At 41.4% G+C, this 15000-nt stretch overlaps 1 protein-coding gene across 4 annotated transcripts in view; it reads right to left on the minus strand.

Moving 5' to 3' along the window:
• LOC138981247 (endothelin-converting enzyme homolog) overlaps window positions 1-15000 on the minus strand; it is a 102840-nt gene that overhangs the window by 59666 nt on the left and 28174 nt on the right. Inside the window, exons 1-2 of one of the 4 annotated variants that reach the window (XM_070354086.1) lie at window positions 4197-4677; window positions 453-664 (exon numbers count right to left, since the gene is read on the minus strand). The exons of 1 other annotated variant lie outside the window; for it this stretch is intronic. In XM_070354086.1, the coding sequence (XP_070210187.1) occupies window positions 453-472 (20 nt within the window). In that variant the 5' untranslated portion in view covers window positions 473-664; window positions 4197-4677. Of the gene's footprint in view, window positions 1-452; window positions 1742-4121; window positions 4678-15000 lie in introns of those variants that run through there. 2 more of the 4 variants (XM_070354085.1, XM_070354087.1) reach the window with 2 other exon arrangements.

Below are 15000 nucleotides of genomic sequence, written 5' to 3' on the forward strand. Positions count from 1 at the left end.
GGATTGTGTGTGTGTGTGTGTGTGTGTGTGTGTGTGTAAAATACCAAGTGTAATTATGTGGTACACTCTAAACTAAAATTGTGAACCCACCTTTTGTGTTATCTAGTTGTGAACAGTGTGTGAGATACTATACAATTTTACTAGCAAAAGTGCCACACATTGTGAGATACTATACAATTCTACTTCCAAAAGTGCCACACATTGTCAGATACTATACAATTCTACTTCCAAAAGTGGCACACATTGTCAGATACTATACAATTCTACTTCCAAAAGTGGCACACATTGTCAGATACTATACAATTCTACTTCCAAAAGCGGCACACATTGTAAACGGGTTACATTAAGTGTGTTCACATGTGAACACTTCTAGTTTAGAGTGTATGGGTATACGCTCTTACTCTTTAGACATTAAAACAAAGACACAACATATGTTTCCGCTTGCATCTTACCTTCCATTTCTGCGACCCATTCTCTTGAACAAGCTTGAGGAGTAAATCCGTGATTTCAATGCATCAACACAACAGTTTCACAGTCAAGAAACGTTCAGCGCCTATCAGTCTTTTCCTTGTGTATTTGAAAAGGATTTCAGTAGGCACAACACATTTGGCCCATTCAAATAACTCTAGTGTCAAGAAAAGCCGAATCTCAGCACAAATGAAAACTGAAACGGATAACGCAACAACTGGTCGTTATTTCCAAGTCACCGAAGAAAGGGTAGCTCGATCTTTATTAAGTCCGTGTCACTGTGCACGACCGAATACTTTACGCACTCACAAACATCCGGCTAAGCCAGTTTCTAAGGAGTGTTAACAAAACTAATCGCGACAGACACATGTGGTATACACCAACGTATTTTTAAATGTGTGTCGGTTATTCTCGTGGGTTTAGTTAATCTTCCATCACTCAGCACTCGGTAACGCGGTGGCGAGTGACAAGTGTTAACACTACAAATACATTGCCGAGTGTATGCACGATGTGCCAGCAATGTCCACAGTTTTACTGCACAACAAATGGCTATGCGTTCTATTCAAACAGTGTCAACATTATTGACCTCAACTAAGTTACTCTCAGTTTCAAGGTCAGGAAAAGTTCAACATAGCTGGAGAAACGTTCAACGTGTGCACAAAGTCGCACCGTTATTGTTGACCTCAAGTTGCTCTCACTTTTAAGGACAGGAGAGGTTGACCACGACTAAACACACATTACACATAGTGCAGACTGAACACGGACCACGGCTAAACGCACATTAGCCTACACATAGTGCAGACTGAATGGAATTTTTTACACAATATATCACGCATTCACATCGGCCAGTAAATCTCAAGCCATTACGGCGAATATTTACTATTCACGGCCTATTATTCCAAGTCACACGGGTATTTGGTGGACATGTTTTATCTATGCCTATACATTTTTGCCAGGAAAGACCCTTTTGTCAATCGTGGGATCTTTAACGTGCACACCCCAATGTAGTGTACACGAAGGGACCTCGGTTTTTCGTCTCATCCGAAAGACAATGCGCGGTAAAAGCTCCTAAATTATGAAACTAAAAAAATTCGAAGAATGGATGGCCGGCGAATTACAACAAAGTAGGACTGAGTAAATCTAGTTTCAAAAGGATGAAGTGCATTCATTGTCGTATTATCTTTTGTATGCAGACGTAGACCCTACTTGTTGCTCTTCTGACGAATTAATACGTGTATTAATGGTCAGCTAATGGTTTAAGCTGTTGATGTAATATGAATAATAATTTAGTAGCTAAATAGCATGTATGAAGGTCGATTTAAAAAACTACTGTAACCACATTTCCTTCGGTAATATTCTGTGTAGTGCCCTACATACGCTTAAGATGGACATGAATACATACACCAGACCTCGCGTTTCAATGGTTTTTATAAACACATATTGCACAAGCGTTTGGAACGGGTGAAACGCTAGTGAAGCTCTTATTGAACACGCGAAGAAGCACACTCGACGTTTACAAAATTACACTCGAAATATCACGGAAGAACACAACAATCTTCCGGATACAAAAATAAAGAAATATGTTGTTTTCAAAACAAAGATTGATTCTCCGGATTTCACTTCACGCAAAATACTCGATCTTCTGTTCAAAATGTTTCTGTTCCATATATTCTCCTCGTTAATATTTAACTCCTGAGCCTGTCACTGTCCTTGCCAGCAACTAACCGTTTCGTGTTTCTCAGGAGGCCTATTTCACACACAGCTTATCGCCGCTGGTCAGTCAGTCACGGACACAGCTATGCTCTACAGTTACGTGGTCAAGTGTCATCAGACCGCCCGTTGGCTTGACCATAATATATTATCTATCCTAAACTGAGTGTCAACTTTCTCTACCAGTTTTGTGCGGGAAGTGTGTCCAGAGAGAGAGAGAAGGGGGGGGGGGGGGGGTAATGCGCGCGTGCATGTGTGCGTGTGTGCGTGTGTCTGTTAGTCAATGTCTACTTGTCTGGTGCCTGTGAGTATGTGTGTTTTTAGTGAGTGCACGTGTGTGTGTGCATGTGCGCGCATGTGTCTTTACCTGCCTATCCGTCTATCTGTGTCTATCTTTCTGGTACAGTACCTGTGTGTGCCTGTGTGAATGCGCGCGCGTGTGCGCGTATGTGTGTACGATTGCATGCGTGTGTATGCGTGTGTGTCTGTCAGTCTGTCTACAGGTATCTCGATCCTCCCCTAGCCCCCCCCCCCCCCCTTCCCCCAACAAACATTTAAAACCCCGGCCGCTTTTTCTTTGAGAAACAATGTTTCTTGCCACGTCAACATGCTTGTATCCAGGGGATACATGTATACACTAATACTAGTCAGCTCCTTGCATTTACCACCTCCCCTCTTGTTGGCGAAACTATCGAAGGTCACGCACGTAGTGTTGCTTGACCTTCTCAGTCGATTCTGACAGATAAATGGGAGGATTTGTTAGCTTGAGGGGTGGTTGCCAAACGCCGAATAACACGCATGAGTAGGTGCTAGCTGCTCGGGGTTGTACGGTTGGGATACCTAAGTAAGTGAATGCAGATACGTGTAGTGTATAGTTGGCTATGATTAATTTGAGCATATGGTTGTTCTTCCTTGGTCCTGTTTTCTGTATAGTGTATTATAATAAAGCTTAGAATGTGCGTTGTACTGGGTGGGGGGGGGGGGGTTGGGAGAGAGAGAGAGAGAGAGAGAGAGAGAGAGAGAGAGAGAGAGAGAGAGAGAGAGAGAGAGAGAGAGAGAGAGAGAGAGAGAGAGAGAGAAAGAGAGAGAGAGAGATCAAATAAAATCAAATTTTATTTTACGAGGGCTGTGGCATAAGCAATATAAACGAGCTCCTTTTCAACCAGCCCTCGCCCGGAGAGGGACTACTCTAATCTTATATATACATACAAACGTAAAACAATTACAAAGGATAAACATAAAAGTAGAGAGAGAGAGACAGAGACAGAGAGAGACAGAGACAGAGACAGAGAGAGAGAGAGAGAGAGAGAGAGAGAGAGAGAGAGAGAGAGAGAGAGAGAGAGAGAGAGAGAGAGAGAGAGAGAGAGAGAGAGAGAGAGAGAGAGAGAGAGAGAGAGAGAGAGAGAGAGAGAGAATTTGTCATGACTATTGACTGTCACAAGAGTGAATTAAAACAGAAAACCTTCATATAAAACTTGTTGAGCTTGAAGTCAACAAGTTTAAAATGAAGGGGTTTTCTTTTCCAATTCACGTTTGGGACAGGCCTAGACCGCCTACTTACTGCATCGTTGTCAAGCCAAACATATCAAATAAACATAGAAATGAAAGCGTTAGGCAGCTATACAATACCACTGAATAATGCAAATTAGACTGCTTATCACTGTAATCAAGCTAATACCAATTTTAGTAATTAACTACTAAAACATGTGTCGTATTAAGACTGAGATAGCCATGCTTGTTCGAACTGTCCTTACAATAAAACCTGTGCCTACTATGAATGTGCGTATAGCAATGCTCGACATTAGTCAAACAAAACGCGTCGGGCTAAAATTATTTTTATTTTTTATTTAAACAACGCTGTTGTGCCTATCACTTTGGACAGAAAGAGCTATACGTGAGTCACTCGGGGGCAAGAGAGCTAACGGATAAAAGATTGTGCACACTTAATCCGTGCCTTTCTGCAGGTAGGCTGCAGACACCTTTCGTCGGTTGTGCCCTCCCGTCACAGTTTACTACACCTGTTCAGCTCAGCCTTCGAAATCGCACAAACGCTTCGAACTCTAATTTCACATTATGTAGCCTACGTTCCAACGACACCAAATTTCACGGCGACACACTTTGAAGAAGTTTATCTGTACACTCATTCACGAAGTAAGTAACACACGTCCAAATTCACAACACGACCACGCGGAGAAGCGCCGCATTCCAAGGTTCGAGTTTCAAACCAGTGTCGTCTGCTTCAGGTGACAAACCATTTTGTCACTGTGACCGAGTGGGTGTGGGGTTGAACTTCGGAAAAGTTTGCCAACTTGCGCAGTACACGTTTGTATGACTTAGAGTTAGACACACTTCCTACACATTGTATTCATCAACAGAACTGTCAGGTGGCGAATAGCGGCGTGTAAACCGTTGTAGGTGGGCGAAATATCACCCAGGTAAACTTCGAGGGAGCTAGCGATTCCGTTCCGGTCAAACACCAGACGACATGTCTGCCCCCGTTTGTTTACACTGACAGAACAGGAGAGTTTGCTCCCTTGAGTCGATCGACATTTGGCTCTGCTGTGTGTGTGTGTGTGACATGGAAAGGGAAAAGCAGTGAACAAAGGAGCAGATAACGTGTCGTTTCTTCCTATAAGAGTGACCTGTCCCGATTTAAAGGGTCTATAGACTAAGAGTAGACAACCAGTCGACGAAAATGGGAGAAACAATAAACCAGATTAAATTCATTTATTGAAAAACTGTCCTCAAAGGCAGAGTAAGCCTCCCGTAAACCATCACAGATACGGTCAGGCTTTTACACACAGTACAAACACCCTTTCATTTAAACACTCACCAATTGAGAACATCCTAGGTGCCCTCCGTAAAGAGCGAACAATTTTCAAAGAATTTATTTTTGCGTGGTTTATCTTACCCCTGAGCCATCGTGAACCCGTGTGATCCAGTTTTCCCTTTTCACAATGCAGTCGTCATAGTTAGTCATTTGAATGCGACTCGACGTGAGCTTATCTACAATAGCACGTTTTTTTTATGCACGAAACAACGGCTGTGGTTCACAAGAACTCTAGCGATAGCTTTTGACTGTTGTAGGAACGGCGATTTGCACTGATAAACCGGCCGTCGTCTGCTACGACCCTTGCGTGACCCTGCTTCCGGGCTTTTCTTTTTTTAAACTTTCACAACTTCGAATTGTTCTGATCTTGTCTTGATGAAAAACGAATTCTTTTATGATTAAAGAATGTTTGTGTAACAAGCTGTCAATTTATTATTTAGATTTTAAAAGTTAGGTCTAGCGCAAAAACGAGGCGCCGTTGTTGTTAACGGAACAAGTCTACGAAAATAAATTCTTGGAAAATGTCTCACGCTCGACAGAAAGCAGCCAGGATGTTCCCGTTCGGTGAGCGTTCAAATGGAAGTATGCTTGTACTGTATTTAGACGCTCGGGGAGCTCTGTGATGGTTTACGGGAGGCTTACTGTGCCTTCAAGGTTTGGCAATATAAAATTAATACTATAGGGGAGACCGGGGCTAGTCCGCCCCCGGGGCACATCCGTCTTTGTCTGTTTATTCTTACGTTTGCCACCTTTTAGTCATTCACACCATGTGAGAGTGGTGTCCCTTCTTCCCGCCATATCCTGCAGAAGTTCAGAGGTTGCGCGCCCATATATCGTGAGTACAGGTCACAAAAAGTGTTTTTCTTCATTTTTGTAACATGAATGCATAGGAGTTGACTTAGGTTTTGATGCATTACCTCTGAGAACAAATACTTAGTCTTGGTGTCGAGTGAAAGTGCGTTAATTAAGGTCGAGTTCTGACGAAAGATTTGCTTCTTCCTTCCCATGTTGTGCTCGCTATCTGGCACTAGAGTTGCCTGCCCGTGCGGGGGCAAGTCCGCCTATTTGTCATGGGGCAAGTCCGCCATGAAGAATGTGCAGGTGTGGGAAACAGTCCAGTTTACATCTGCCATAACTGTGACTCTGATGGTGACTCCATCTATTCTCGATGGTAAAGATTGCAGATTCATGTCTAAAAAAGACTGACGCCGATTTGTGTTACATTCTTTCGACATTCTTTTGTATTTCGTCATTGGCATTTTTGAACCTAAATTAAAATATTGAAGGAAATTAAAAAAGCTTTCCCACTGATCGGGTGCTTGTTTGACTGACTGTGTGTGCGTGCGTGCGTGTGTGTATAAAGCTTGCCCACTACTAGTCTTGTACCTACTATGGGATGAGAGCGGCGGACTTGCCCCACCCTGTAGGCGGACTCACCCCGACTTGGGGCAAGTTCGCCTACGTTAGGGTAGGTCTACTTAAAGCAGTATGTACAACAAATGTTCATGCGCACATAAAAACTGTCTGCACATTGATATCAGCTACACATTTGTCTTGATGTAAAATAAAAAATCAGTCTTCTAGTTCATCAAACTCGCCAGTTATGCTACCAAAAGCATAAAAGTAGGCGGACTAGCCCCGGTCTCCCCTAATTATTTTGTTAAACACCACTCAGTCTATCACGATTTGGCTGTTCATTCATCACATTGTTTTCGCAAGTCATTAGCAGTTGTCTCTGTTACAGAACCGTTAAAACAGCCAAAACGAAACGATATCAGCTCAGACTATCGACTGCACACTTGCCGCATTTTACGACACGCCAGGCGGAGTTTTACAATAAACTGCGACAAGTTTTTAAAAAATGTGTTTTATTGCGACACATTCCTAGATCCTTCCCGCCTGGCTGCACATGCGAACTGCAAATGATGGAGGTTCTGTGACATGCACATAGGCCTACTGTCTGACAAGGCAAGCTTCACGTCAGCTCTCTCGTCAAGGTATGGTGCTATAAAACGGAGCTTGACATTAACCTTTGAGTTTGGAGTGAGGGCATGAACTTGCTAATCGCGCGAAACAAAAGTGCATGTCTGCGGTTGCGTGTGTGCGTGTGTGTGTGTGTGCATGCGTGCGCGCCGTGTGTGTGCGTGTGTGTGTGTGTGGCTGCCTGTCTGTCTATCTCTTAGTCTGCCTCTGTGTGTGTGTGTGTGTGTGTGTGTGTGTGTGTGTGTGTGTGTGTGTGTGTGTGTGTGCCTGTGTGTGTTTAATGCGTGTATTCCTTGGCATGGAATGTGAAATGCGTGTAGCCACACCTGCAACCTCGGCAGATCTCCTCCACATACCCTATGAAAATAATGGGCTAAAAGAATACCAATGCGCCGAGAGAACGTGTGTGCACACGACGCGTGCGTACGCGCACACCAGACATAGGCCAATGGACAGACTCAGTCGTTCGCATGCGCGCACTGACGTATCATGTATTACACAGGTGCGCACGAATGCACACAGCCACACAGACACACACTCGTTCGCATGCGCGCACGTACATTGCACTGGTGCGCACGAATGCACACAGACTCACACACACACACACACAAACACACACACACACTCTCTCTCTCACTCTAGTCTCTCTCGGCACACACACACACACACACACACACACACACACATACACACACACACATGCACACACACACACACACACACACACACACACATACACACACATACACACACACACACACACACATACACACAAACACACACATACACACACACACACACACACACACACACACACACACACACACACACACACACACACATACACACACACACATCGTAGTTCCAAAGAGTAACACAAAGGTTAATACCCAGGCACGTGCACAGCCGCCAAAACGCAAGCTTCTGCACCCATCATGGTACATGGTGTGATTCGTGTTATACTCGCGCGCGCGCGCGCGCTTCCACCTCTCTATCCATCCGGGCCTTTACCCCAAAACATGATAAACATAAACAAAGGCGCCGATGACAGCGCAGTATTGCAAAGACTCGGTTATCATGTGCGTTCTGAGCAAACTGAATTCCCGTACACCTGTCACCCATATGGAATAAACGAATGCGTGCTACAAAAGAGCAACGCTTTATTGCACACATACACATTTAGACTGTGTGCAGACGCATGATTGCATGAGTCACAAACTCGTTAGTCGTAAACCCTTGACATTCGTCTATAACGGGATAAGAAGTGTATGCGATAAAAGTCAGAGTGTTATATTCAGTGGCTGCTTTGTTGGTTGATTTCAAGAGGAAGGCCAGCGCTAAAAAAAAATTGACATGTAGGCCTACACGCAAATGCCTGGCCGTGAGTCACAAATGCGCACGGAAACGATCCTTTAATCCATGTCAGAGTTTGGCTGGTTATAGAAACACGAAAATACCCAGCATGCCTCCCCCGAAATCGGCGTATGCTGCCTGAATGGCGGGGTGAAAACGGCCATACACGCACAAATCCAGTCGTGCTAAAAACATGAGTGAACGTGGGAGTCTAAGCCCACGAACGAAGAAAAAGAAGAAGAAGAAGAAGGTACCTTTCAGAATAAGGTTGTAAATGTCTGTCTTACAACACTGACCAACACTCGTGAGCATGGTAGGCCGCTTGATTGTATATAACTGTATCCCAGCATATCCTGTTGCCAAGTGCATTGCAAACATGTGAACGAATTGTTACACCCCCGGTATAGGGGTGTGTATAGGTTTCGCTCGATGTGTTTGTTTGTTTGTTTGTTTGTTTGTTTGTTTGTGTTCGCATATAGATCTCAAGAATGAACGGACCGATCGTCACCAAACTTGGTGAACAGGTTCTATACATTCCTGAGACGGTCCTTACAAAAATTGGGACTAGTCAAACACACGGTTAGGGAGTTATTGGTGGATTAAAATTATACAAGGACTTATAGAGGAACATATTAATGGTCAAAGGGAAATAACCATTCTCACTGCCACCAACTGAGAAGGTTATTTCCCTTTGACGGGGGTGTTTTTCCTACCTCGGAGGAATTTCTTGTTAATGATGCATTCCCTCCGTACCTTACAGTACTTGAAACTCTATCTCTGCATGTGATTGCATTCGGACGCTCCAGTCGAAACTTACTGCAAATGCTTGCAGTTTTTATATTTAGTCAAGTTTTGACTAAATATTTTAACATCGAGGGGGAATCGAAACGAGGGTCGTGGTGTATGTGCGTGTGTCTGTGTGTGTGTCTGTGTGTGTGTCTGTGTGTGTGTGTAGAGCGATTCAGACTAAACTACTGGACCGATCTTTATGAAATTTGACATGAGAGTTCCTGGGTATGAAATCCCCGAACGTTTTTTTCCTTTTTTTGATAAATGTCTTTGATGACGTCATATCCGGCTTTTCGTGAAAGTTGAGGCGGCACTGTCACGCCCTCATTTTTCAACCAAATTGGTTGAAATTTTGGTCAAGTAATCTTCGACGAAGCCCGGGGTTCGGTATTGCATTTCAGCTTGGTGGCTTAAAAATTAATTAATGACTTTGGTCATTAAAAATCGGAAAATTGTAAAAAAAAATAAAAATTTATAAAACGATCCAAATTTACGTTTATCGTATTCTCCATCATTTGCTGATTCCAAAAACATATAAATATGTTATATTCGGATTAAAAACAAGCTCTGAAAATTAAATATATAAAAATTATTATCAAAATTTTTTTTTCGAAATCAATTCAAAAACACTTTCATCTTATTCCTTGTCGGTTCCTGATTCCAAAAATATATAGATATGATATGTTTGGATTAAAAACACGCTCAGAAAGTTAAAACGAAGAAAGGTACAGAAAAGCGTGCTATCCTTCTTAGCGCAACGAATACCCCGCTCTTCTTGTCAATTCCACGTGCACTGCCTTTGCCACGGGCGGTGGAGTGACGATGCTACGAGTATACGGTCTTGCTGCGTTGCGTTGCGTTCAGTTTCATTCTGTGAGTTCGACAGCTACTTGACTAAATATTGTATTTTCGCCTTACGCGACTTGTTCTTTCTGCTGTAACAGTTCCTAATCCCTTTTCAGTTATTATGAACAACTTATATATCTCTGTTACTACCAAAGTCTGTATTGTACATATTTTTCCCCTTTTTATATTTAGTCAAGTTTTGACTAAATATTTTAACATCGAGGGGGAATCGAAACGAGGGTCGTGGTGTATGTGCGTGTGTCTGTGTGTGTGTCTGTGTGTCTGTGTGTGTGTGTAGAGCGATTCAGACAAAACTACTGGACCGATCTTTATGAAATTTGACATGAGAGTTCCTGGGTATGAAATCCCCGAACGTTTTTTTCATTTTTTTGATAAATGTCTTTGATGACGTCATATCCGGCTTTTCGTGAAAGTTGAGGCGGCACTGTCACGCCCTCATTTTTCAACCAAATTGGTTCAAATTTTGGTCAAGTAATCTTCGACGAAGCCCGGGGTTCGGTATTGCATTTCAGCTTGGTGGCTTAAAAATTAATTAATGACTTTGGTCATTAAAAATCGGAAAATTGTAAAAAAAAATAAAAATTTATAAAACGATCCAAATTTACGTTTATCTTATTCTCCATCATTTGCTGATTTCAAAAACATATAAATATGTTATATTCGGATTAAAAACAAGCTCTGAAAATTAAATATATAAAAATTATTATCAAAATTAAATTGTCGAAATCAATTTAAAAACCCTTTCATCTTATTCCTTGTCGGTTCCTGATTCCAAAAACATATAGATATGATATGTTTGGATTAAAAACACGCTCAGAAAGTTAAAACAAAGAGAGGTACAGAAAAGCGTGCTATCCTTCTTAGCGCAACTACTACCCCGCTCTTCTTGTCAATTTCACTGCCTTTGCCATGAGCGGTGGCCTGACGATGCTACGAGTAAAATGGCATTGCGTTTCATTCTGTGAGTTCGACAGCTACTTGACTAAATATTGTATTTTCGCCTTACGCGACTTGTTGTGTATTCCCATTTGAGAGAGATGACTAGCCAGCCAAACACCCTACCACTGGCGACCTTCTTGTTTCTTACTTTGTTGAATCATGTCAGTTGATACTTGCACATACAGAGCCAGAATAGGGTGTTTTCATTCACGAGCAGCAGCTCAGGGTAGGAAACTGGCGTTTCTAAGAATAAACACGATTCCACCTTTTTATATTTAGTCAAGTTTTGACTAAATATTTTAACATCGAGGGGGAATCGAAACGAGGGTCGTGGTGTATGTGCGTGTGTGTGTCTGTGTGTGTGTGTGTCTGTGTGTGTGTGTGTGTGTGTAGAGCGATTCAGACTAAACTACTGGACCGATCTTTATGAAATTTGACATGAGAGTTCCTGGGTATGAAATCCCCGAACGTTTTTTTCCTTTTTTTGATAAATGTCTTTGATGACGTCATATCCGGCTTTTCGTGAAAGTTGAGGCGGCACTGTCACGCCCTCATTTTTCAACCAAATTGGTTGAAATTTTGGTCAAGTACTCTTCGACGAAGCCCGGGGTTCGGTATTGCATTTCAGCTTGGTGGCTTAAAAATTAATTAATGACTTTGGTCATTAAAAATCTGAAAATTGTAAAAAAAATAAAAATTTATAAAACGATCCAAATTTACGTTTATCTTATTCTCCATCATTTGCTGATTCCAAAAACATATAAATATGTTATATTCGGATTAAAAACAAGCTCTGAAAATTAAATATATAAAAATTATTATCAAATTTTTTTTTCGAAATCAATTTAAAAACACTTTCATCTTATTCCTTGTCGGTTCCTGATTCCAAAAATATATAGATATGATATGTTTGGATTAAAAACACGCTCAGAAAGTTAAAACGAAGAGAGGTACAGAAAAGCGTGCTATGCAGCATAGCGTAACCACTACCCCGCTCTTCTTGTCAATTTCACTGCCTATGCCGTGAGCGGTGGACCACGAGTATACGGTCTTGCTGCGTTGCATTGCGTTCAGTTTCATTCTGTGAGTTCCACAGCTTGACTAAATGTAGTAATTTCGCCTTACGCGACTTGTTTGATATTGTTGTTGCTGAACAAAGCAAACAGTATCACCTTGGCTGTTTTTGTACATATTGTAGGAAGTTTCGACGATTTTCAACTCATTGACAAAGCGAGAAGACGATGCTCAAAGACTGGCAAATGTAAACATGTTTTTAGCGACACAAGTGTTTTGTCTCACTATTTTGGTTTATTACAGAATATTATGCTTCTCCGAGCCGGCGATGTGGAAAGTAATCCAGGTCCTGATAAATCGGAACTCAGCATTGTTCACATCAATGCTAGAAGTATAAAAAATTAAATTTACCTTTTAGAACCAGAATCGCATATGTTTGACGTAATAACAGTATCTGAAACTTGGCTATCGCCAACAGACGAAAATAGCTCCTTACTTTTACCTAATTTTCACCCACCAGCTAGACTTGATAGACCTAACGATCCCCATGGAGGTGTTGCAATATACGTTAAGAACAACCTCTATTGTAAACACCGCCCAGATCTGACTGTCGACAATTTAGAAGCTGTATGGGTTGAAATTAAAATCGACCAAGAAAGTCTCCTCATCTGTTCTTTTTATCGCCCACCTAACGCAACCGTACTGTACTGGGACCTTATTAAAGAAAGCATTCAACTTGTGAACGATACCATGAAAAAGTGTATTGTCCTTGGCGACTTTAACTACGACTTTTTCAGTGTGCCGACACCGCACCTAGTAGACATTCTACATTTATTCCAATTGCATCAGATTGTGAACATGCCAACCAGAATTACGAACAACAGTAGCACCTGTCTGGACCTGATTTTAACTCAAACACTCCATTTAGTAAAGAGCGTCGACGTACTGGCACCCATATGCAGTGACCATAGCGTACCATGTGTTATTATTCATAATACCGCAAAGACCCAGCAGCCATTTAAGAGAACTGTATATCATTATGCCAGGTTAGACGTACACAATTTGTGTGCAGACTTATCAGATGTAAATTGGAATGAAATTTTCGAAAGCAACTCTATCGACGATTGCGCCGATATCTTTTCAGTTACTCTTATGAACATCGCCAAACAGCATATGCCTGTCCGAACGATAACAGTTAGCCCTACTTGAAAGACGCGCCGTGGATAAACGCTGACACTTTGTCACTCATAAATACACGAAACCGGATTCATGCCAAAGCAAAGAGAACAAACTTACCAGAAGATTGGCAATTATTTCGCGAGGTACGAAATTACGTAACCGACAAGAAAAGAGAACGGATTACTGACTATTACAAAGAAATAGATTCGAAAATATGTAACTTAGACAATGTAAATAAAAAAGATTGGTGGAACATTGTAAAACGGTTTATGGACAAGAAAGGAATTGGTTCTGATGAAATACCACCTGTTGAGCATAACGGTAACATTTATTATGATAATGAAGGAAAGGCAAACGTCTTTAACGACTTTTTTTGTACAGCAGGCCACTCTGGATAATGAACATGATGACCTGCCGATTGTTCCTTTCCTTGATTGTGAATTGAGTGAGTTAAATTTGTCTGTCGAAGAGGTGATTAACATTATAAAAAGTCTTGATATTAGTAAAGCATGCGGCCCCGACCACGTACATAATAGGCTACTTAAAGCAGCAATCGGCGTTATTTCACAACCGCTTACAGCGCTGTTTAATCGTTGCCTGAACGAAGGACAATACCCTATTTTATGGAAATATGCACATGTTACTCCGATATTTAAAAAAGGATCCAAAATGTGTTGTTTGAATTATAGACCTATATCATTATTAAGCTGTGTGGGGAAAGTGTTTGAAAAGTGTGTCCACAACCATATTTTTAATTTGGTGAAGCTGAATAACATAATAACGCCTGTGCAATCTATAATAATAAAGTGTATTTATATTGCGCCTATCCCTTACAAAAAACAAAAATATTTCGCTCTAAGCGCTCTAGTTTCATACCAGGTGAATCTACTGTAAAACAGTTACTCTGCACCTACAATGATCTATGTATAGCTGCTGATAAGGGACTCTCAACACAAGCCATTTTTTTGATATATCAAAAGCCTTCGACCGTGTGTGACATAAGGGCCTATTGTGCAAATTAGAGGCCATTGGCATAAGAGGACGCTTATTATGTTGGATTAGAAGTTATTTAAATGATCGATTACAGAACGTTGTTGTAAAAGGACACATGTCGGCCCCACAGACTGTACCAGCTGGAGTTCCCCAGGGATCTGTTCTGGGGCCACTACTGTTTTTGATATATATAAACGATATTGTCTTAAATGTTCAATCCACTGTAAAATTGTTCGCAGATGACACAAGTATGTACCTGTCAATGAACGATTCCCAATTGCGTAAAGACATTTTGAACTCGGATTTACAGGAATTAAGTAGACTGGAAGGTAAAATTTAATAATGGAAAAACTGAACTGTTAAATTTTAAACGACGTGATACTGATTTTGATTGTTTGACATTTAATGACATTGATGTTCAGGACATTGCCCACACAAACACTTGGGCGTTGTTTTACAAAATGATTGTAAGTGGAATGTTCATATTAACAGTATTGCAAGTAAAGTAATGTTATTGATTAACTGTTTGAAATTTTACAAGCACATGTTTAGTAAAAAATCTTTAAAAATTATGAATAAATCTTACGTATTACCACACTTTGATTACGCCGATGTCGTCTGGGACAGTTGTACAGAAGGGTTATCAAACATTTTGGAACAGCTCCACCTCGAGGCCTTGAGGGTATTCAGTGTTCATGCTCTTTACACACACACTGCAAAGCCGCACATAAAAAGACCACACACACACACACACACACACACACACACACACACACACAACACACACACATACACACAACACATACACACATACACACAACACATACACACACCACATACACACACATACACACAACACATACACACAACACATA

This window comes from Littorina saxatilis, linkage group LG12 (genome assembly GCF_037325665.1).
Source record: "Littorina saxatilis isolate snail1 linkage group LG12, US_GU_Lsax_2.0, whole genome shotgun sequence".
NCBI classification, from domain to species: Eukaryota; Metazoa; Mollusca; class Gastropoda; order Littorinimorpha; family Littorinidae; genus Littorina; species Littorina saxatilis.